The 26,329-nt window shown below is 35.3% G+C and overlaps 1 protein-coding gene and 1 long non-coding RNA gene across 4 annotated transcripts; both read left to right on the forward strand.

Moving 5' to 3' along the window:
* Nucleotides 1–215: 215 nt before the first annotated feature.
* LOC128220736 (uncharacterized) lies at nt 216–3,830 on the forward strand. The gene is made up of 4 exons (XM_052929240.1): nt 216–503; nt 904–1,070; nt 2,307–2,422; nt 3,421–3,830. Exons 1-4 carry the CDS (start codon nt 288–290, stop codon nt 3,534–3,536), a joined length of 615 nt encoding a protein of 204 aa, XP_052785200.1. The 5' UTR covers nt 216–287; the 3' UTR covers nt 3,537–3,830.
* Nucleotides 3,831–5,398: 1,568 nt separating this feature from the next.
* On the forward strand, nt 5,399–11,596 carry LOC128220737 (uncharacterized). Of its 3 annotated transcripts, none has more exons than XR_008258841.1 (5): nt 5,399–5,456; nt 6,744–6,894; nt 7,645–7,773; nt 8,080–8,194; nt 9,483–11,596. It is a non-coding gene; the product is annotated as an uncharacterized LOC128220737 (long non-coding RNA). The 3 variants fall into 3 exon arrangements; XR_008258839.1 differs by having other exon boundaries at nt 9,500–11,596; XR_008258840.1 differs by lacking the exon at nt 5,399–5,456 and adding an exon at nt 5,983–6,076 and having other exon boundaries at nt 9,500–11,596.
* Nucleotides 11,597–26,329: the final 14,733 nt, after the last annotated feature.

A 26,329-nucleotide genomic window follows, 5' to 3' on the forward strand; every position in this document is an offset into this window, starting at 1 on the left:
TTTGTTTGGTAATGTATTTGTATAATATTAATATAAAAACAATAAAATAAATGCATTAGAAGGCGTCTTTCGGTAACTTTCATGCGTCTTTCGGTAATTTTATCCGTCTTTCGGTAAATAATCGTATTTCGGTAAGTCTAGGGACCGCTTACGCCAGGAATTTAATTGACCAATCAGATAGCCGCGCTGATAAGCCCGCATCAGCTTTGTAACTATCCGCCATTCTGTCCGACAAACAAGTTATATCCGTCAATAGTCGTCAATGTTTTTTTTTTTCCGCTGTAAAAATGGTTAAAAGATGCAGTTATGGAACCTGCAACACTGACAGCAGATACACTGAAAGACTTGAGAACGATATAAAGTTCTATCCATTTCCAAAACCGGGGAGGAACCTGGAAAAGTGTATTAGATGGCTCCGATTATGTGGGCGTCCCAATGATCAGCTGAATTTGGAAAAATTGAAAAATCACGGGACAGCTAAGCATGTTTACGTGTGTTCAAAGGTATTTTATTCTATTAGTTTTTTTACTGTTCTGTAACCTTTTCAACTAAATTAGGGTACAATATTCGTTTTATGCAGTTGTCGTTCGTAACCGGAACACGGAAGTAAAACAAACATATCGACATTTGTAAAACTTTTCGCTCGTTTTGCGTAGATATCTGGGTTCGACACTCCAATAAGTATGCATTTCCTTTAATTAAATAAATTTTACAATGACAGCTAGCCAATATTCTAAAATAAGCTAATTTATTATACTGGTCACCCTTTTTCGACCGAAGCCAATGCCTGAGGTAACTGTTTTTAACTTTGACAGTTCATGATACTAGTAGGAATTATTTTTTCTGCGAACAATTTTGGTCTGCACTTGTTTCAACTTAGTTTGTATCTATATTTTTCTTAAGCACTTTGTTGATGGCCAACCTACAACGGGAAACCCTGATCCTCTACCAGCATTGCCATATGATCATGCTACACCTGCAAGGCGGCCGCCAAAGTTGCGAGCTGTCACAGAGCCTTCCAGAAAAAGATTGCGGCTTGACGGCATGTCCGACAACCATGAACACAAAAGGTATTTTTATGTAATAATTATTTTGTTTTGCATTAAAAAAATAAATCTATCAAGAAACAATATGTTTTCATTTATTTATTTGTTTCACCGCAATATGATAGTGTATGGTCTAAAAATAATAATAAATGTGGAGTATTATGAGTATCGGATGGAAATCACTATAGTCTGCTAAACAATATGTACTGGTTAGCGACCCCATTCCGCCCAGAAATGGAGGTTTTTCCTACGTTACTTTTGACACAAGATAGCTATTACGATAAAACTTTACACTCAGATAGGTTGGCTCTTCAAACAAAAACTGTGTAATTTGTTTTTGAAAATAGAGCTAGGGATTCTGAGTACACGCGCAAAGTTCCCCTATAATATCGCTAAAATAAACAGCCTACTGTACCAATTATTCGCCCACCCCATTAATTCGCTATTCTTAAGATTGTTTTCATATATTTTCTCTAAACTATACCTTCAAATATTTTTTATTTTATTTGACCAGTCTAGCGACCTTTTAAAACGAGAATTGATCAACAAATATAACATGTTTACTATTACATACTGTTAATGTATGTGTAAAATGATACAACACCTACTCAGTAATTCTTCTCTTAGCATAAAATTTAAGAAGCTGCTGGGATTCCTTCTTGAAACATGACCTACATAATGTATGCATATTTACATGTATCTTATAGACTTCGGAAGTCGGTACAAGAATGTAATGATTAATTCAAATTTGAGTTGCTTCCCTTAGATGAAACAATCCGCGATTACTTCACCGTTTTGAGGTTTTACCATTTGCCTTTGAAAATTGAACTTAAGAACAGCAATTTATGGTATTGGAATAATTTATCACCGGTTTTATACTTTATAATGACAAATCAATATTGTCGTCTGATAGTGTGGTATAAGGAATATTATATAATCCTTACAGGGCCTCATGCAAGTGAGCGCGTGCGTGATGACGTCATCCCCGCGTGCAACTAACAAGGTTAGAAGTGTAAACAATGTTTATTTGGGTCGAATTCCACATACTACTTACATTTGAACGCAGAAAACAGCTGATATCTGTACAAAAACATGCCGCAATGAAATGCAATACTAATTTGTGTAAAATATTTCGTTTTGAATGGTTTAAACTGGGTGGGCGAAAAAGCAGTACGGGCGAATAATAGGTCACTAACCAGTACATCAGAGACAAACATATTTTACACATTTCTTAAAATTAAACACTATGTATTTATTCAGGCAAGAACAGAAGTTTACAGCGTATCGACTTCTAGAAGATGAAAATGACAAAGACATTCCTAACCGGTTGCCAGCACCAGCAACAGAAAACATGCCATCCAGTGATAAAGCAGATGGTAAGTCCAGGGGTTTATTTGAAACTTTAATACTGGTATGTTTAATCATCTGCTGTGTTTTTAATATTTTCTTTGTTTGGCAAAGAGAGATATGGCTTGAAATGTTCAATATAAAAAAGTAGGAGCTTTTTCAGCATCATCATCATTACACCTTTATCAGGGACCACTCTTTCTATGTACAGGTCTTGCCTGGTATATACAACAAAGTCACAAAAAGCAGCCCCTGAAATCATGAGCTGACCTTGCACTTGAAAGTAATGCTGATGAGTTTTTTAAGCCTGATTGTATCTCCATCATCAATCAGGAAAAAGCCCTTCAAATCCCTGACTGCCTCAAAAATTGTCATGTCCCTAGCTGAATATGGACACTTAACCTCCAAAATTCCACTTTCACCATCTTTGCAAATGATGCCATCTGGGCTGGCACCCAGAAATGGGATGACTGGGTTAACTATAAGGCCAACATCGTGCAAGTGAGAATTTGTTTTGTTAATGTACAGTTTTTTGGCATTTTTCTCATTAACATGGCCATAGGAAGTAGGCTTGGTTTGCAGGTTTGGTGATTGAAAGTGTTTTTCATGAAAGACTCATTGACAGTCTTTTGTCTGGTCATTATTACACCAAAATTTGAAGCAGTTATTCTTTTATGCCTTTCTTCATGCCATCGTATTGAATCACTCTGTGTTCGGGTTGTGTTTTCAATCAGAACTACATCATCAAGTGAGACGGCAACATCTGTCCAGTTGTATGGCTTGCCCTGCAATGCATCTTGTATTTGGGTTTTTCCAAAAATGACTTCACTGTCTTTCAGTTCTTTTGGATAATTTATTTCACCGCATCTGAAACATTGCTCTCGTGGTGTGTTTACTGGCTCAAGGAGTGGCCCCTGTAATACATAACATTTACTTGACCTTTAACATTCATTTGAATATAACATTTACATTTAGAGCTAATTTTATTTTACAAAAATGAAACATAATAATTTGTTCTATTTTTCAGAAAACAGATTGCTGGACATGCTGGCATTAGCTGCAGAGAATGAGAGCCTGAAACAACACTTGGCCAAATTGATTCTAGAAAATGAAAAGTTGCAGCAGAGAAAGACCAATGACTAGCATTTATGACGTAATTTATCACGTGGTATACACACACTGTTGTCTATACATGGAAACATACAAACAATTGTTGCCACATATTATGGTCGCATCAAGTGGCTATATTTCCTATGCAATGTACACTATGTGCAAAGATAGAAGCCCATCTTTTCTCTGCCTTTCTTGGTCAATATCTTTATACTACTAGTTTTATATAAAGATGCACTTTTACTCCAAAATAAGACTTCCCACAAGTATTACAATTGTTTTGATGTACCAAAAAGGATGAATAAATGTCGAAAACAATGGTTCTTATGAAGGATACCGAGTTTATTAATTTCAAAGTAAGGTGCAGAAAACATTGAATTTCTACCCGATGAGACTATAGCTGATCACAGTAAATCTTTTAGCACTCACCAATCATTTAATATTTGTGCGTTTTCAGCTATTAATTACACGGTAACTATCTTGCTATCTGTAATTAATATTTTCCATAAATGCATTATTTAGTAAGTAGTTAAAGGTGTACCACTCAAAATTTATGTCTGTTGTACATGTGTTTGTACTGCCATTAAATAAAAGTGTAACTTTAATTTAAACCTGCTTATCTAGTGGAATGCATTTGGGTTGTGATGTTTGGAATTCTTTTTCTCCCTGAATATTGTCAGTCCTACCGTAGGATAGCAAGGACTTATATTTGATATTTTGTAACCATGTTTATAAGGGATAATTGATTGTATCAATGTAAGATCGCGATATATTTAACCGAGTGAGCGTAAAAAATATTTTTGCACGAGTGGCGTAACCACGAATGAAATACAAAGCTTAGGCGAATTATCACGAGGTGAAAAATATAGTGATCTTACACTGAAAAACATTTGGTTTTGTGTATACTGAGGTCTAAAGCCGTAGTTTTTCAAAAACGCACAACAAATTGTATGCGAACGTACCGTCATTTCAGAATAACGCCGTTGATATTTGTCCTTGTACGTGTTGGCGTTTGATTTTGAAGAAAGACCGGACTAAATTACAAAACAGTGAATAATATCAAATTGTAATTTTACTGTATGACACAGTGAAGGGTCACGTTATTTCACTGATAAATCTCTACAAACCTTTCAGCATTTATAATGGTGGGATCATTAAAACCATTCTATATGTATGAGAAATAGGTAGCATTGCAACATTTTAGTGTTGATGGTGAACAATGGTTGTCAGCCGTTAGTCCGTCTGAATTCACCCTGAATTTCTGTGAAATGTCACAGACACGAACTGAATGAACTGGTGACCGATTGTTGAACATATAGATAAAGAATGAAATTCTTACTAGTCAAATGAAAGTAGAATGAAGAGTTATTATTGAAAAATTATACATTTTTGAACGGGGGCCCTTCAGGGCCACGTTCATAGTAGGCACATCAGATCGTTACTACAAATATGATTACACGGTGATTCGGTCGAAATAATGCGCTCATTGAATGCTTGAATACACATGACATCTTTAAACTTCAACAAAACTGAATTGATGTATAGTAATGTACACTTGAACTCGTACATTTTGCATATCCCTGAAAATGCAGCTGAAAAAAATCACAAAATGAAGACAACATATTTATACGCAACCGCTCGAAAATGGCGAAAAACTAAGTGTATTGTTACAGGTGTGAGTCGGTTATAAGAAGTAGTTACTATAATTGATTAATCGATTCCAAACAATTCAAAAATTTCCTTAAAAATGAAATGATATGTAAACACTATTTCATTGATCAATAAACAAACAAACGAAGTCAATGCTTTTTGGAAACCGTATATCGATAAAGTATATTATACAGATTACGCCGCCACTATTTAGCATGATCATTTCACTTTTCGATCGTTGCCATTTTGTAAGCGCCCTGCCTAAGAGTGTGTCATGGACTTCAGGTGGATTAAATGTGTATTGTAAGTATTTTATAATCAGAATGTTACACATGAACGGCTCTACGTGTGCGTGGCATGACAGTTATTGAAATTGCTTCATTATTTGCACTGTATACATATTGTTCTTTGTGCAAATATCTGTGTTTTACCTGCGTTGTTTATGTGCGTGACCTACATTAATTGAGAGGCCTAAATCATGAACCTGCGTGTTAATTCTATTATTTAATTTGTTTAGATTACGATGTGAATTTGTGTAGTTCATCTAGCTTATTTTGATGACGTATATTATGCTTTTCGTTAATTTATGCATTCGTGCCGTTCGTGACTCACACAGCTTCGTGACCTTAGGTGACCTACTACGTAGTTACATACCATAAATGCACTCAGTAGCGATGCCAAGTCGATTGTAGTTATCTCCCCTCATGAATATAAATTTTTCACGGAAGGCGACTCAATGCTGGTACCGGTTTTATACACCCTTTAAAAGACGTATATCAACATTTGCGGAAACCATGTGGCTATTTATAGAATTAGATGATGAAATATTCTGGGATCCAGTCAGAGTTCACTGAAAACGAAAGTGAAAATTTGATTAAACGTTTTTTTTTTCATGTTTTAAGGCAAATACAAAGGATTATTTGGTTTGTATTTAAGTATGGGAGGGGTCTCTCATAGTTTTTATCACTTTTGATACGAAAACAACTGGACTATGAACGTTCTTAGACCATTTATAGACTTCGCCAAAATGTAAACAAAAATCCAAAATGGCTGCCGCGAAGTGAAACTACCTGGTACAGTTTTCACTTAGTCAGATGTTTGATGATTAATGCATGAAGCAGTTGCTGAGAGCTTCAAAATGCAAGTACACCTTGTGTAAATAGGTGTAAACATTAAGAATGAATACATTTTATGTCTGTTCTTTAAATATTTGTTAAAAAACCATGTTTTTTTCACCAAGTATGTATTCGTCCCCAGTTTCGTACCGTTTCGTTCACAAATATGTTTACAGTATGTAATAAAGAAGTCTTTATATAAAATAAAGCCCGAGAAAATTTTCAGATTTAGGTTACATCAGTAGTTTTCTAACTGAAATGTGATATTGGGTTCATCTTCAAGTGTTGGCTTCATCGCACCTGTCATGAGCAGCTTTTGGTCGTGGTGGATCACTTAAAAGTTGAACCCATCAATTTAAAGTGGTATGCCAGGGAAGTGTTAATTGAGTATGTTGTGTAGGCTATAAGGGCGTCAATGATTGTATGTTTGGGTGTTGTTGATTTATCTATTTTCCTTTCTTATTATTTTAAACAGACCCGGGAGGAACTGTAAAGAACCAGCCAGACAGCCCGCCCGCCGAGCTGCCCACCCGGCCGAGCTGTACTTTGTGTATGCCAACATGCCGACACGCTGTATTTTGTTAGTACTTCAAGATCATATAATGGAAAATTGAAGTATAATTTGAGTAAGTTTGGGTCATATAAGCCCATTGATACTGTTTGTTCCATTCCTAAATGAATTCATTTCATGTTGTTTCTCGATCATTTCTGGTGCGGCTTTGATAATAATATTATTTTCTAATGACACTGCTGACTCGTATAAGTCTTTGGTCTGTATTGTGCATCTATTCGCACATTTTGTTTGCTCTTTTAAGCAAACATTACATTAATTTAAAATTCTATAAGCAAATAAACAAAACTTACTGCACATTTGATGCAGAATGATGTTTTATTTAGTGTGCATATGATTTTGAGCTTATGGACAAAAAAATCTACTTCAACAATCACAACTACACAATGCGATCCCTATTTTAAAGAAATAATGCCACCTTTCATTAATTCATTAATTCATTCCATCAATCATTCATATATATTCATTTATTTATGCAGTTTATACATTGAAAAACTTGACATTTCTTAAGGCAAAAGAAATGAACAGTGAACCGCTTTCATAAAGATTAGAGCCTTTTCCCTCCATGCATTAAAAAAATCAACCTTAATACATTATAAATGTCTTAAAACCCTAATGTATTGTTTATTTCAATAGCCAGCCTGGTTGCTGTAGCCACAGGGGAATTTACATTTCTTAAGGCAAAAGAAATAAAAACTGAGCCACTTTCATAAAGCTTAGAGCCTTTTCCCTTCATGCATTAAAAACAACAACCTTAATACATTATAAATGTCTTAAAACCCTAATGTATTGTTTATTTCAATAGCGAGCCTGGTTGCTGTAGCCACAGGGGAATTTTCAAGGACAAGAACCAGTGCTGGTAAAAATGTGGTCTCATGTGGTTTTCCATACCGGCATTCAGCAAGGATTTCAGAGAAAGGAATACTGTCTCCATGTAAGAAGAAATTCTAAGCATGTCTGGTTTTAATGCTTTCAAAATGCATCTGGGTACTCAATAAGATGAGATTAACCTTTGAATTATTAAAATCTGATAGCAAAATGTCCAAAAGACTATATATTTCATAAAATTTGTCCTGAAAATCTTTCAATTCATGAGCTTTTCTGCATATTTATCACATTTAATATCACATAAAAGGTTGTGTATGCCTCAAATTAGTGTTTACATGCCTTTTTCAAGCTTTAGCAGTATTGGCAGAAAGTTTTATAAGTGTAAAACATTGCTTTTGTGTCTTGCTTGCAGATCATGATGTGCCAATAAGCTTCAGTAAGCTGTGCCTTTTTCCTCCCACCGGTAGTCCTTCAATCTGAATCCAGGAGATGCAGCTCTGAATACAATATTTCAGGAGAATGAATATGTAAGTCAACTCTGTAGTACTTGTTTGTGTGTAAATGATCTCAAGAGTGAGATTTATAGCAAATCAGGTGTAAATAAGCAACTTATAGACATTGGTAAAGTGCTGTACTCTGATTTTAATGCCACATCTAGCCTTCAAAACAGATACTTAAAGTAAAAAAAAAATTAAAAATGGGCATATTAATGCTATCTCTGCATTTTCTACATCATGTAGCCACCTCATACATGAAAACACTAGCAGTTGTCATGAATCTTTCAGTTTTGGTGTTTTTTTACAATTTCTTTTGTTGCGCCATTTGTCCCTGAAGCAAACAGTTTGGATATAGTGGTGTTTACACTGTCTATAAACACATTATCACTAAATTTCTTTTGTTAAACTGAACAGTTCTGTTACCTTTATATAAGTGGATAAGAAAAGCAAAATTTTGACAAGTTAAAGCATTTCAGTTTGGCTCTATGTCATTTTTAGCTCTACTGGCCAAAGGCCAGAACACCTTATGCGATGGTAATTTGTACGTAGTATGTGCGTCTGTAAACAATTCATGTTTACACAATACAGCCTTCAGTTTTGATGGTATCTTGATGAAACCTGAACAGTATTTACATATCCATTAGAGCTCGGTTTCTTTTGAAAACCAGCCAGATCCGACCATGCTTGATTAGATATGGGCCTTGATCGTATAAAAATCTTGTAAACAATTGCTCATTAACACGATACAGCCTTCAGTTTTGATTGTATCTCGATGAAACTTGTACAGTATCTACATATCCATAAGAGCTTGGTTCCTTTCGAAAACCAGCCAGATCCGCTCAGGCATGCCTAGATTATGGGCCTTGATAGTATAAAAAAATCAGTTTGTCAGTTAACAATTGTTCGTTAACATGATACAGCTTTCAGTTTTGATTGCATCTCGATGAAACTTGTACAGTATCTACATATCCATAAGAGCTCCTTTTGAAAACCAGCCAGATTCACTCAGCCAGTAGAGCATATGCCCTTTTGGGCCTCTTGTTTATATAAAACTCTAAACGCAAAAGAAGTGCGAAAACCTTATTTTGCTTAGAAAAAAACTTATAAGAGTAGGCAGGTTATTTTTGTGGTGTTGTTCTGTAGACACCATTGAAAGCAACAAGGAAAACTTTACTTGGTTAGATTATTCCAGTGCATAAGGAAATAATGGCTCTTCAAAGGTTTGCAGCTTCCCATTTGAGGGAAATGGCTGTTTCTGCTTTTTATGAAATTAGCACAGGTGCTAATACTTGTCTCAATCATTTATTGTTTAATATAGCATTTCCAAACTTTCAGTATGTGCTGCATATAGCCTGCAGATGAACTATATGAGTTTGAAGTCTGTTCCCCCCTCTATCATGCAATGAATATTAATGTCTATGTATGTGGTACATGTACTGTCAGAAAACTGAAGCCTTCATGAAGTCAATGCCACCATGGTATTGATTTATTCAGCTCTGATGTACTCAGCTGTGATATAACATGCCTTCAAGCCACTATCCGAAGATCATTCAGACGTTTTAAATGGACCATTGCCCTGTTGCCATGGAAATCATTATGAGGAGGAGCACACAAACTGTCACTTGTTTTGGATATCAGATGTACCACAAACTGACCATAAACTTTTCAGATGCTCTGTTTATTTCATCAGCCAATTTCGATGTAAATTTTACTGAATAATGACAAACAGTCTTACTCATAAGCATCTCTTACTCATTCGTATTCCACAACTAAACATGCTTGCAATTACACTGTGCCATCTATCATAATATAGCAATGCTGCAATGTCCACATTTTTTTTTGTACCAGTTTTTGCTTTATACTGAAACTTTTATTGAAAATGGTGCATAAACACTGACAACACATCAATGTTTCGTTCATACATTTGTACATGTTCTTTCAGTGTTGATAATGTTGACATATTTCATGTACATTTACACATGTGTTTATTGCCAACCTCATCAAAACATGCATCGTTTGCTCACATACATATTTCCAAAACAGACATTTACTGAATGTATTACTACTTTACGTTGATTTTGATATGTAAATAAAACATTGTACTACTTGTTTGTACAACACACTTTTCATTTGCTATGTTGTTTGTTTTCCATGTTCAGTCTGCATAGAGATGGTATTATCATATCAATTTTTAGCTCGACTATTCGTAGAATATGGAGAGCTATACTACTCACCCAAGTGTCGGCGTCACACCTTGGTTAAGGATTTGCGTGCAAGCACACATAGGTTAATATCGCAGTATCTCAGTTACTTCTTGAGGTATCGCATTGAGACTTGATACAATGGAACCATCCAACCTACTTAATTAACCAAGTTAGATAACTCTACTTTGCATTTAATGCAAATTATAGTCTTTTATTATTTGACATAGAAATTCTGGTTAAGGTTTTGCGTGCAAGCACACATAGGTAAATATCTCATTAAGTACTTGAGGTATTGCACTGAGACTTGATACAATGGTACTCAACAGTCCAATCTACTGAATTAACAAAGTTATATAACTGTAGTTTGCATTTAATCCAAATAATAGGACTTTATTATTCGACTTAGAAATTCAGGTTAAGGTTTTGTGTGCAAGCACACATAGGTTAATATCTCAGCAGCTACTTGATGTATTGCATTGAGACATGTTGCAAGGTACTTAACCATCCAACCTAATTAATTAACCAAGTAAGATAACTTGACTTTGCATTTAATGCAAATGATAGGCCTTTATTATTCGACATAGATATTTTGATTAAGGTTTTGTGTGCAAGCACACATTATATAAATACCAAAGCAACTACTTGATGTATTGCATTGAGACTCATACAATTGTACTCAACCATCAAACTTCCTCATGTAAGATAGCTCTAGTTTCATTAAATGCAAATAGTTGCCCTTTATTATTCGACATAGAAATTCTAGTTAAGGTTTTGTGTGTAAGCACACATAGGTAAATTTCTCAGCAACTACTCGATGTATTGCATTGAGACTTTATAGAATGGTATTCAACCACTAAATGTCATTGAATAACCAAGATATATAACTGTATTTTGCAAATAATTGCCCTTTATTATTAGACTTAAACATTCTGGTTGAAATTTTCCATGTAACCACATTTATGTTTATATCTCACCACATGATTTGCATTGAAATCTTATCTTATCCATGCATGTTTCGCCAAAACTTTTCAATCCTTACACTGAAAAGCGGCGGAATAGTCGAGCCCGCTGTCTCTGTGCCAGCTCTTGTTCAAAATTAACGTGATGTTCATTTCCATTGTGAAACTTATCCCTTGGGAACGTTCAAACATATTCTACATACATTATTTTTTATCTTATATACGTTCTATATGTATATATCACGCCTAATAAAATTGAAGCCTGTCAACTCGTACGTTGTTGTAAAACATATGAACCCCACCTTTCAACTTCCCTGTGTCAATTCGTTTCTGAAATTCCTGTCATCATTTGAATAAATTGCTTACTCTCTCGGGGCCACCGTTCCTCAGCGCTTTCAGCGCTTTGATTTATAAGAGCGTTTAGTTGCAAGCAACAAGCAAACTGGCTTACTACCTTTAAGGTCGACCATAATATTCCAAATGAATATTCTCAAGAACTCTGTTCCTGTTAGTCATATATATGGACGCCGAACAAAAAAAATCAAATAATACAGCACATGGCGTTTTGTTACTCTTTTATGGATGAAACATTTATGTATTAAAAATAACATGTGTTAAGTCAAACATGCAATACTCTGTAATACTGTGCATTGCTATGACATTGCTTTCAAAACTAAATGACGCCAACATTGATTAACAGAATATCCATCTCTGTTTCAGTTTCACATGTGATGTACGAGCATAGTCTATCGTTTCAAATTTACATAAGATATCCTGGCATCCAAATTCTTTAAATCCAAAATGTGTATAAGGAAAACATCGAGTGCATTGCATTTTGTAAAATATGAAGCAAATTGGGTAATATAACATGGCTGATAACTGATGATGTCAGGTGAGACATACCAGTAAAAATGAACGTTCATCGTACGTAAATGCAATTTGTCAGTAATTTGCCTTATTTTACATTATTTTATTTTACAGTGATCTTGACCTAGGGACCCCAAACGCAATCCAAAGGAAGTCCTTCATAAGCTCGTCCTACATACCAACTTTGGAAACAATATGTCAACCTTATCTAAAGTTCTTCAGTACCAAATAGTTATCTATTTTAGAAAAAGCAATCTTTACCCTAGGTGCCCAAAAAGCAATCCCATGAAAGTTGATCATAAACTCTTCCTTTATACTAAGTTTGGTTACAATATGAAAGCAACAGTGATCTTGTCCTTGTTCAGGACACTCCGGACTCCAAACAGATCTCTATAAACTTTTCCTATATACCAAGTTTGCTTGCAATATGTCCACCATTATTAAATACCAACAACGTTTCAATTTATAGTAGTTTAAGATCGATTGAATGAAGGGTATAGAAGTTATTAATAAAAAAACCCAACTTGCCCTAAAACTTTAACCTGACACAATGTGCCCTAAACCTTAATCTAAGTTCCTAAGTCAATTAGGGGCAATAATTTGAATTTAGGATAATATGGAGTAACGAAACCTCAATGTGTTATAGTTCTGAATAAATGTATGAATTGATAAAGGAATTAAATTAATAGATTTGGAATATGCAAAATTCCCCTTAAACTAACACCGGACGCCGACACCCGACGCCGGAGCGAGGATTAAGCCTCCATATTCTTATAGTAGTTGAGCTAAGTTGGTCAAAACTTTCCATGTTCTCTCAAAACATGCCCAATGGAAAGTAAGAAAACGAAAAAAAGTGTAGAGTCGGGAGGAAAAAATAGGACCGGTCAGGTAAGTAGAAACCAACAATTTTAGGCCTTAGTTGTAGACTGTGGGTTATTTTAAAAGTCATTGTAAAATATGACTGCATTATAACCTTCTATTGTTTATCTAGTAAATGAAGGCCAATATCAGTCTGTATAAGCAAAGAGATTTATTACAATCATAAATTTATAAGATTAAAGAAGGTATGAATCGGCAATGACTGTGATATTGACCTTTGACCTACTAATCATTAAGGATAATCGAGTAGTTAAGTCAAAGCTACTTAAGAAAGAATTGACCATGATATACCAGATGTCATCAGGGGCGGCTCCAGGAATTGACAGATAAGAGGGCGTAACTTCTGATATTGACATAAAAAGTAACCTAGGGCGATTTTAATGGGGTGGGGGCACATGCGCCCCTGAATCTGCTTGTGGTCATATGCTGATTTTGTACAAATTAGCACTAAAGCTACATGGTCCTCAAACTAGCACTGAAGTAACATGGTCCTCAAACAAATACTCTTTTGTTATTATGCATTTTTATAACACTGGTGGATGTGAACTTAACTAGTGACCCAATAACACTAAAGCAAACGAGGCCATATATCAATCACTAAATGGTAAATAGTCATTGTCTTAGGTCAAAGCCTCTTATAGTCCTTATGCAGAATAAATTTTAACCTTTGACGAACAAACCTCTAAAACAATATTGGCCATGTTCTGGTCAAACGTAATCTACCATTAATGTTTCATGGTCTGGGGTCAACCAAAGTTATTTAAAAAATAAAATGTTTACAAACATATGCATGTGCATTTATGCCCATTTTGAACTTTGGTGGCAAAATACACATGAAATAGCTTTAAGGTAATTTAATCTATAACACGAAACAGCCCCCAAGTGGTATTTTATATTACATATTATCTCTGCATGCCAAGCTTAGTTAATCCCAACACAGGAGCAAACTGGTCGATGTCTGGTCCAACCATACTATCTACAGCCTGTTCGAGAGATGTTTAAGGATAATCCTAGATATAAAAAAAATCTATACCCTTCATTCAATGCTCTTACAATAAGGAACATAACTCCATTTTAACCATAAATACAAATTATGGCCCTTGAATGATTTTTTTAATTTTTATTTTAATTTTTCTTTTAAAAGGCACATTTTTTTTCTTAACCGAATTTTCATAAAGGGAAAACAAGTTATTTGAATGACTTGCGTCATTGTTCGGGCGGGCTGGTGGGAGGGCAGCGTCAAAGTCACCTCATGTATCGAAAATTTTAGCTAGGTTTGATATAAAGAGATCAAGCTTGGTATAATCGAAGAGTTTATGGAGACCTTTTATGGGATTGCGTTTGAGGCCCCTAGGATCAAGGTCAAGGTTACTTTTAATAGAAAAAGGGTTGGCATTGAATTACTTAAGTAAGGGTCTACATATTGTGACCTAACTTGGTAAATAGGAGGAGTTTAGAAGAGAACAAATCTCTTCTGTCAATCATTAAAAACCTGGTTTTGTCACATCGCGATTCTTGTTCACTTGTTAATTTGATTGTGTTATTGCTTTTGACAGGCACATATTACATTGTTATTGTATTCACTTCTAAGTCAAAGCAGCGTAGTCGAGCTCTTGTTTATATATATTTTACATTATATTATGTTACATTAAATGTTGCCCATCTATAATTAAATATGATTGAACGGACTCATTCAACAGTAATTTGACACATCAAAGCAAATTAAATAGTTATAATAAAAGAGATTTGCTATGGGGAAGAAGATTGGAACGAGTACGTAGAAAGATTGTTTTATTGCAAATGATTATACTGATGTGGACATGGAAAAAGCGATTTTATTATCAGTGGTTGAGGCAAAAACATACAAACTGATGTTCAATTAGATTTCACCAGTCAAACCGAAAGACAAATATTTGAGGAATTAAAAGATCTTGTTCAGAAACATCATCATCCGAAACAACCGTGCTCGAAAAAGTGGAGAAACTGTATCAAACTGTGGCGGAATTACGTAACTTTAGGAGGATTGCGAATTTGGAGAGACACTAGAAGTGATGATTCGTGATCGACTCGTATGTGGCGTTGTGGAGATAATTTTCAGAACCAAACTTGGATTTTAAAAATGCTTTGGATATTGCAACAAGCTTGGAACTTGCGGAAAAAGGTGCTGCCACTTTACGTAATCATTCGATAAATGGAATTACTGTGAATAAAGATGGTCAACTAAGCCACAAGCCAACAAAGACTGGTCCCAACAGGCACCCTGGAAAGGCAGGTAGGAAGCCTTGTTATAGGTGCACAGATTAAAACTCATGGACCAAATCAATGTCCCTATAAGGACTGTATTTGCTACAACTGTTAAAAGCAGGACATGTGCAAAACGCTTGTAGAGTGGAAAAAAAGCAAAATCAGCTTCGGTCAAAACAGTTTAAAAGAGATCAGGAAAGCAAAACTTTGTAGAGGACGATGACGATGATGAAGTGTACTCCGTGTATAATAACATTGGTGATCAGACAAAGCCTGTTAAGGTTAAAATGAATCTTAACTCCACAAATGTTTCATTTGAGCTAGACACTGGTCCTTCAGCAACGCTAGTTAATCGGGAGACCTGGGAAAAGTTAAAAGAATCTTCATCTTTTGAGAACACTAAGGCAAAGTTGAAACATGCTCTGGAGAAATGCAACGTCTGACATTTTGAAATACGAGGACAAGAACGTCGTATTACCGATCACTGTGGTGAATAATAATGGAAAAACTGGCTTGAAGAAAAGCTTGACTGGGGAGAAATATTTTCTGTAAAAATCAGTGTGGCAACTGGAGTTAAACGGTTTCACCAATATTTGTATGGAAACAAATTTGTGCTGCTTTCACACCATAACCGCTACTTGGTTAATTGAAAGAAAATAAACAAATTCCGACAACGGCAGCCGCAAGGATACAGCGATGGGCATTGACGTTGGCAGGTTACGAGTATGTTTTGCAATATAAGGCGGGACCAAGCATTGGCAAAGTTGATGGTTTAAGTCGATTGCCGAGACATACAGAGGTTTCCGAACCGCCAATTCCAACGGAAATCGTAAATCGTGAAAAATTGGATGAAACGCCGGTTACATTGGAACAGGTCAGGCTATGGACGCAACGAGATCCGGTTATGCCAAAAGTTGATGTGTTTCTGCCAAAATGTTCAGATAAGGAATTAGACCTTATTTTGCTGTTAGAAATTATTTGAATATGCATGATGGATGCATTATTCGGGTTAATCGTGTAATTATATCCCCACGTGGACGTGAAACGATGTTGGACACGTTGCACGAAGGACATCCAGGCGCAAACAGGATGAAATCCTTAGCCAAAATGTATATATGGTGGCCTTTAATGGTCACTGAAATTGAAAACCATGAGAAACACTGTCAACCAGACAGAAATATTCCCGCAGAAGCGAAATTGCATCCATGGGAATGGCCACAATGACCTTGGAGGAATTGCATGTCGACTATGCAGATCCATTCATGGGGAAAATGTTCTTGGTCGTAATCGATGCTCATTCGAAGTGGATCGAAGCATTCGATACGAACAAAGCGACTTCAGCAGTGACAATTGAACTGTTATAAAGGACACACTAGTACAGAATTTGGCGTGAAAAATGAAAAAGAATGACATGAAGCACATTCGAGTTGCGAGTTACCACGCAGCGAGCAATGGTCTGTGAGAGCGGGCTGTAGGGATAATTTAAACTGGTTTAAAGAAGTAACATGTAAAAGACAATTTCACCAGCACAAGCACTCAATGCCAGCTTAAGATAGTCTTACAAATATCATGGCCACTCTTCAATGTCCCTATTGTGGTCTCTGTTTAACAACAATTCCCAGGTTAATATCGAGTGATATTCAACAACTCTCCATGATATAATTATTTAAAATGCCTTGAAATTCTCTCTTTTAGTATTTGTTGAACTTAAGTCACATAAGCACTTGCCCCATGCCAGTTTTAGATAGTCTTACAATGATCACCGGTATTCTTCAATGTTCCTAGTGTGGACTATGTTTAAAATCAATCCCCACTGGTAATGTTGAGTGATACTAGTTAAAATGCCTTGAAATTCCTTCTTTTAGGATATGTTGAAGTTGTAGAGACATAAGCACCACCTCACAATGCCAGCTTTAGATAATCTTACAATTATCACGGCCACACTTCAACGTCTCTATCTCTTTAGTATTTGTTGAACTTAAGATACATAAGCACTAGCTCACAGTGGCAGTTTTACATTGTCTTACAATTATCACGGCCACTCTGATGTCCCTAATATGGTTTATGTTTAAAACCAATTCCCAGGGTAATGTGGAATGATATTCAACAATTTTCCATGATATAACTAGTTAAAATGCCTTGAAATTCTCTCTTTTAGTATATTTTTTATGTTGAACTTGTTGAGACAAAAGCACTAGCTCGCAATGCCAGCTTTAGATTGATCACGGCGTCTCTGATGACCCTAATGTGGTCTCTGTTTAAAACCAAACCCCATTGGTAATGTTGAAAGATGTTCAAAATCATGAATAGACACAATAACTAGCTATCTATGCTGGTTTCATACAGTGTTACAATTTCCATGGCTCTTTGTGTCACTACTAATGCCGTTAACAAACACAGCATTTACAAATATCTTGAAACACTTGATAATTGGTTGCACATTTCTTCTCCATATGATGTTCTGTACACGGCTGTACCTGGCCTCATGAATGGTATAACTGTGGTAAAAGATGGTTCCAGTGATGCTATCATGAGAGAGTTCCATAGCAGTGCCATTGGTGGTCATAGTGGCTTCAACAAAATCAAATTGCGCTACTGTTGACCATGGATGACTGAAGACATTAGAAAATATGTTTGTTACAACACAAGAAGATAGAACAAATAGAAATATATTTTGTACTAGAAAAGTTAGGGTTGACTTCATCATTGGTCAAAAAGTTCTTATGATCTAAGTTCATTTGTTTAGAGCAAATCATCCCCTTTACTTAAAAAAAAATCAAAGATGTAGATCAATAGTGTTCATAAAGTTTTGCACAAAAAAGTTGTAATTTTAAATTTGTGGAAACTAAACTAAACAAGCTCTTTCATTTTGGCGCAATACTGTGCTTATGTGTTTAGGAAGATCTATTGGGAAAGCATTTTGGTTAATGGGACATTAAATATGATCATTGTGAGGTGGACAATCCACAAATGCAAGACCCAAATGTCAATTCATTTGCTTATGTCTCACTGGGATGTTTTGAAACCTGCTGATTGTAATACATTGTGTGTAAATAAATGAATGTGTGGACAAGTTCTATTACATGAAGGTGTAAGCTGCATTTAACGTTATATACTCCTCTTTGTATTAGTTATACAATTTTACAATTGAGCCATTATTGGTTTACCATCGATAATCATGTGTGTGCATTATTTTATAATGTTATTACTATAGATGACCATATTTTCATGTTCAATTTGACCAATAAGAAATTATCAGCAGGACGCATTATTTAGCTGCACTCTGATTGATCGTTTGAATATCTTTTTCCTATTTTTTGTCCGAAAATGATCCAATTTGTTCGAAAATGCATGTAAACCAGTCATTTAAGAGTACTGACAAAAATTAGATTGCAGATTTTTATATTGAAGTTCAAAAAGTGATGTTTTATGCATTTTTCTTAAACCTACAGTAACGGTTTAAGCCATAAAACATTTAAGGATTGATTCTTATGTTTTGTGCGTTCATGCAGTATGAACGCTCGGCCGCGATTTTGCATATGCATTAACCGCGGTAGCCTATTTTGGCAATTTTTTTCGACCTAATAGTGTTTAAGAATAAGCCTTTTATTACAACAAAGGGGAACAAAACGTGAAGAGCGAATGTAAATGGTATGAGCACTTGTCGCCCTTGGTGTTTAGCTGGGCGTCCTTTTAATACTCCGCATAATCAATAGTCCATAAGTAATTTGCAGAAAGAAATAAAGAATCAAAGATGTTTTTAATCATTTGATAGTTTCTTTTAAATATGTGGAGGTAATAATGATTTTTGTTGAAATATACATTTAACTCATGTTTTACATATGCATGACCCATGTGAGATGGCATAAAAAATGTGGTCATGGCGATTTAATGGATAACTTCCAGTTCAAGGTAATTATAGCGTCATAATTTTTTGTTGTCTTTTAACTTTCGCAAAGATATTGAAGTGTTGTGTCGTGCTAGTCTTCTCGAATTGTCAATATAAAAATGTTTGAACTCACGAAAAATACATGACACTCTCCAATAATTTCATGTATTTAAATGTAGACGAAGATATCGCCTAATTCTTTCGTAGAAAGATAATCATTGTCTGAATCCGATAGTGTATCATACATTTGTCTTAGAAAGAAATCGCCGAACTCAGAATCATCAGCCATGTTTGTTTTGACAGTTGTTGCAGACGAACAGTAGTGAAAACCGTGTCAATTTTAATTTGTTTTTATCATGTGTTCAATGTGTGTTCTTTTTGTTTTCAAATGCAAAATAAAGCATTTTCCAAATTATATTTCTAGAAAATAATGTCTTTCATTTAAATTCTTAGTAAAACATCAAAAGAAACATGTAAACAAGCCGGCATTCAACAGAACATGTGCCCTGCTATATTTAGCAATAAAGTAGATCATAGTAAGATCACTACGCGCAGTTATTCACCAGCGCCCAATCAGAGCGTTGCTTTGTTGCGAAACTCCGCCTACAAAGGTCAGGAAAGGCTCATGCAAAATGAACTCAATTTTTATCGTTCAGAAAATCAAGTACGGAAGTAAATATTAATTTTGGAACAAAAATATGAAGATCTACGATTTGATCTTTTGTCAGCAGTCTTCATCACTGGTTTACAGATATTTATGCAAAAATTTGCTCATTCAAAGACAAACAAATGAAAAAGTATTAAAAACGGTCAATCTGTGATAGTGCAGCATTAAGAATCTGGAAACTAGCAAAACAAGGCTGCTGACAAATAATAAGATCACATTCATATTTATGTTTAATAAAAAATCAAGCTAATCTCGATAAATAGAGCTCACAGCCCAAGAAAGCGGTTTGCAAATGTCCCGGTACACAACTATTCATACAAGCAAGAGAGTCCATCATACTAATACTACTGGATGCAAGGAGCGGGTACATACATGTGAATAAGCTCATCCATATAAATTTGTATAATTTGTTATAACTAGGCAGCCGAATAGGCCTGGCGCTAGGAACAGGGTACTGTTAATAACTTATATTGCTAACGTTTGTACCTAAGGGACTAGGGACAAAGCTGTGTCAAGAATTCCACAAAAACTATCAATCAAATAAAAGAAAGCCAAAATAAAATAGAAGGTCACAGTCCACATTTTTACATATCATTCTGGTGGTCTTGTTTGATTGTATCAAATTGTTGATTAAATTGCCCTATATTAATCATAATGTGCTTTTTTTCATTGATCCGGGGCTCGAATTTAAGCTCACATACTCGCTAAATGCAAGTCAGTTTGCCGATAGCGACCTGATAAAAAATCTACTTGCTAAAATTTGCGAGTCCCGTATTTCAAAACAAAATACTTGAGTACAAACGCTAATGAGTACGCAACGAATATCATGTCGCTTTAAATTTTGCACTTGGGCCACTTACAAGCGAACTATCTAAGCTATCCCTTTTAAACTTTGGAATACCTGTTCACTATCAAATGTACAATATGAAATTAATAAACCATAAAAGGATGAATTCATACGAGCGTTCAGCAGCCGCAGGCGGTGCTTTTTTTTAAACAAGACCTGCTATATAAAATGCCTCATGGCCCTGACACTCAAACTTGACAGTGTGGTTGGGGGTGACCAGTAGATGACTCCATGTGAATTTTAAGGGAATAAAGACAAAGTTCAATGTCACAACTCATATTGGTCATTAAATTCACGTTATATTTATTTAATCGCAGCTGTTTAATGTTTGACAAACATCTCTTGTTAACATTGCCAAACAACATCCTTAGTTTCTTCAAAACAATCAGACAAGTAATGTTGTATAGTCCACTTTCTTTCTAGGGCAGAACTTCATTTACACTACGAGATGTTGCATTACTGCTGCCAGCTTTAAGCAGTATCGTCCCTCAGCACTTTCAGTGCTTTGATTTATAGATGATGCACCATTTGATGCGCACAGGTAGTCTTAAGACCGCAAAATCCGTAGTAGACATTGCGGTCTGAGTATGAGTTCTTGCTTGTTCGGCTATTTCTGCGCTGTATTTCTGTATCTCGGCGTTTTATTTTTAGCAGAATATAACTAATTTTAGATCGCTATATTTATCAGATTAATATGGGTCAAAATAATGGAGGCTCTGATAGGAAGGTAACTTAATGATATTCACTCTGAGTTTAGCCCAAGATGTTCCAGAAAGTATTACCGACCGCAAGTGTCTCATCGCCTGCAGGGTTTGTTATTATAACCTGGCGTGACCCTGAAGCACGTTTATTTGTAATGGTGTATTTTTGATATTACTTTTATGAGATAAGAAACAAAAAGGATTGACTGCAAGTCGAAATAGTTGTATCTCAGGTTTCGCGTTGCCAGTGCCGTAGACACCGAGGCAGAACGGTCTTGCCCCCGGACCCCCCCCCCCCCGAAAAACGTTTTTGCAAGAAGCGATTTCCTGCATTCTGGAGTATCTTTGGTGGAATTAAATGCATAAAAATGTTACATAAAAATATAGCATTTCAACATTTTAGTGCTATAACTTTTGATACAGTTGAAGTTAATTCTACACGGTTTACATAAATTTAGACAAAACAAATGTGCATTTAGAAGAAATTTACTGTCACAATCATATGAGGCTTTGTTACCAATACCATTTACCTACTTGTAAACGTCTAACATACCGTCACTTTAATATTTGAATGCCAGTGCTATGCGATGGTGTCCTGTGGCGTCCCACAACTTAAGAATTTGTTTAGGGTTAACAGAAATGTTGTTCCTGTGGACGTAGGCAAGTGTCAAACCATTAAGTCTCGAGGCACCCATTGATGTCCGACTCCAGGTCTTAAGCCGCCTCAGTGAACTGAAACTCCTTTCACAAGTGCAAGAACCAACAGGCAGACACATAATTCATTTGAATATTCTTGAAATGTTGGGGAAAAAGACTTCATCACATGCAGCTGTACCTTCTTCCAGCGTCATGACTTTGGTACAGGTTTTGTTTAACAAGGCCCATCGCACTACTTCCTGTTCAAAATCTCCGGGGTTCGGCAAGTCATCTAGAAATGCCTCCTTTAGTCGATCTGTTAGAGCGGAGTCAAGAATTTGCATGTGTCCAAGAAGAAGAATGGTTCCCTTAAGTGCGCCTTCCAGTTCAACAGGGAATCGTGTCCTCATGTGTGAAATCATGTGGTCGAGGAATGGAAAGTGATTATTCAATCTGAAATGGTCTTGGATACTAGCTTAATTATCCGAAGATGAATTTGCACGGTGTCTCTGTCGGCAAACTGATCTTGGCTTTGACGGCACAACTTCAATAGATACAGCAATACTTACTGCGCGATTGTACAATTTGTCAAACAAATATCCTCATTTCTAATATGTAGTTCAATTTTATAGATATTTAGATTTTTTTCAGGTATTCTTATTTGTAACATTCTGTTTTAGTTCCGAGTTATTTGAAACAGCGAAAACAAAAAACAAAATTTTTAATTTTCAAACAGAAAAAATGTGTCACGAACCATCGCCTAAGAGGTTTGATTTATACAGGCGCGTGAAACGACTTTGATAAATTCCACCTAATATTATATTAGTTATGGTTATGGTGTATAATATTCATATTATTCATGACAAGTATCCATAAAGTGTGTACTTACAATCATGTTTGGCTTTGTCATCTTGGTTAAATCATTAGCATTGGGTCGCTGACGCATTTGAACTCGTTTATTTCTGGCACCGTTTGTGTTAACATGACAAGTATCCATATAGTGTGTACTTACAATCATGTTTGACTTTGTCATCTTGGTTAAATCATAAACATTGGGTCGCTGACGCATTTGAACTCGTTTATTTCTGGCACCGTTTGTGTTAACATTCGGCCCGGTGCGTGTATAAAATATTGAATCGTGATATCTTCCTAATCAAATGTTAAATAATCAATAAGTCAACATTAAACGGTATGGTACCGTAGCTTGTAGAAGTTATATTATATAATATCTAAATAATATTCAGTTCTTTTATCAAATATGTATACATTCCGCCTCGATGGTTTGTATACATTAAGGCAAATGAAGAAAGTCGAAAAGAGTTATTATTAGAGCTATAGAAATTGTTATATGCCCAAAATAACACCGAGGCAGCTGCCTCGCTGTGCCTCAGTGTAGCTACGGCAGTGTTTGCTTATGCTTCAAATACTATGATTTGCCTGTTATACAATAACAAAATACTATTCGTTCTATGACTTATAGGCGTATACTTTTCTAATAAGATGTTTTCATTTTTTGCATAAAAGCTTCGTTCCGGTGTATTCTTGGCATAATTTTAGACATTAGGCTTTCAATTTATATTAGCACACATGCCCTGATACGACAGTAAGTTGTGCATACGTTTGGTCAAGCAAGGAGTTCTGATTAGATCTGTAAAACATCAAAAGAGAACGAAGCATTCATAACAGCACTAGTACTATATTCTACAAGACATTTACATATAACATAAATAACATTAATTTATCAATAATACAACTTGAAAAAGCGCAATCATATTCTCATTCTTAGAACAGACAATTTCCGATAATCTAAAAATAGTTTCTACATACATTAACTGACCGATAATCTAAAAATAGTTTCTACATACATTAACTGTTTGTCCTCACCGCGGGAAAACGACTATCTGATAAGCTCTGCATTTTGAAAGGAATTGTTGCTAAAGATGTTCGTAAAATAAAACTGGTTTCCTTAAGCAATTAAAACGTGTATGTTCAGAAAACTTGCCCATCGTACAATATCTAATCAAAGCACCGACCGAAAAACCTTTAGAAACGATTGAAAGGGGCATGCGCTATGACCTTAAATACATATGGGGATGGGGGATACATCGACGGAAGTGATAAGCTGTGCATTTTGAAAGGAATCATTGCTGAAGTTGTTTGTAAAAAATGATTTTCATTAAACAAAACGTGTATGCTCATAAAAGGAAATGAAATATATGATGTATTATACTTTCCTATCGTATGATATCTAATCAACGCAACGAAAACCCTTCAGAAACGATTGAAATGGGCATGCATTGTAACCTTAAATACATGGGGATGTGGGATCTCGACGATTGCAGTGACTTTTACACAAACAAAATGACACCAGACGCCATAAAAAAGATATAGATATGTTTGTTTCCTCGCCCAATGTGGGCACAAGCGCTCTTGGCCCTCGGCACAGTTTTCACTATTATCTATGTGCCCTTTACCCATTTCCATTGTTCAAATAGAATTTGCAACTCTCGCACATATGAAATTTGCCATCTGAACTCAAAAAAGCTTAAGTTAAATCATTGTTTAAGAAAAACAACAGATCTGATGTTTCAAACTATCGACCTGTAAGCATACTGTGTATACATGCACTTTCAAAAATCTTAATTAGACAGAGTTGTATACAACCAACTTGAATCTGTTCTTGTTAAACAACGATTATTAAACGAACTTCAGAGTGGTTTTAGATGTAACTTTTCAACTGACTCCTGCCTAATCCATTGGACTGGCCAGATTAAACAACAAAATTCCAAAGATCTATATACAGAAATGAATATGTTGGATCTCCATTAGGCGTTCGATGCCGTAGATCACATAATTCTATGTCAAAAGTTGAAAGAATTTGGTGTGGATTCATTGAATGGTTTCAATTATATTTATCTGGATGTAAACAAGTTGTCAAGGTAAATAATACAACGTCTTAATTCATGAACATCTCATGTGGCGTTTACTCAATGAAGCATACTTGGACCGTTGCTGTTTTTATGCTATGTCAATGATTTGTGTAAGCATAAGTGAAAAATGTAAATTAATATTATATGCAGATGATAGTACTATACTTTTCTCATAAAAAGGATCCTTCTTTTGTTAGTAATGTACTTGGCAAGGAACTTGAAAAGTGTAGTAAGTGGTTAGTTGACAACAAACTGTCATAGCATCTTGGAAAAACAGAATGTATTTTATTTGGGTCTAAGAGGAGACTAACAAAAGTCGATAGCTTCAGTGTAAACTGCAATGGTCATATCATAAAATCTAAAAAATCTGTTAAATATCTTGAATGTATACTGAACAATGATCTAACTGCTGCATCTATTGTTAACATTATTGTCAGTAAAGTTAATTCTAGGTTGAATTTTTATATATACAAAACCGATTTTTAGATATGAATCTAAGAAGAATGCTATGTTATTTCTTAATACAATACCATTTTGACGATGCATAGAATACAGCTAGGTCACTCAGAACAAAATTGTCAGATTTATTTATGGCTATGATTGTACAACTTCCCTGAAAGCCTCGGCTTTCAGTGATCTTGGATAGCTTAATATAGAAAATAGGATAACGCAACTAAGACTTAACCATATAAATAAGATCTTTAATAGTAATTAAATGCCCATCATACTTACATGGAAATTTTACTCTAATATCATCCACACATTCCTACAACAGTAGCATATATATAGTGCTGGTAATTTTAAAGTGCCGCAGGCTGACAGTTTTATCTTAAATACTTTCTTTTATCAAGCAATCCAGGACTGGAACAGTCTTCCAATAAAGTTAAAAGTCATAGTATGCAATTTATTTGCATAAGAAAGCCTAACTTAACCAGCTAACTTCTGAGATCTTGGCAAATAATGACATGTTTGTGATAAGGCCAAAAAAAAATAATAAAATTGTTTGTTTAAGGTAACCTTCCCAAAATTTCTAGGAAGGGTAGGTAGGGATTTTTTTCTTCAAAATATGTCGTAAGTTCAGAGTGTTTTCTTGCACATGGCAGTTTTTCATACATTATTGTCATTGCCTGACTTTGTTTTATCATATAAACAATAATTCTGATTAAAATCTGCATTTATCCGCCTTTCGTAACTCTCTATTCGCTAACGAATATGTTTTTGCTCAGAAACGGAAAAAAATAGTTAGGGTCGGCGCATATTTATAGGTAGGTTCGGGTTACCCGAAACGGACATATATTTTTTTAGGCATAAGGACCCAATTGGAACTAAGTTGAATAACATT

Source organism: Mya arenaria, chromosome 15, assembly GCF_026914265.1.
Source record: "Mya arenaria isolate MELC-2E11 chromosome 15, ASM2691426v1".
Taxonomy (NCBI): Eukaryota; Metazoa; Mollusca; class Bivalvia; order Myida; family Myidae; genus Mya; species Mya arenaria.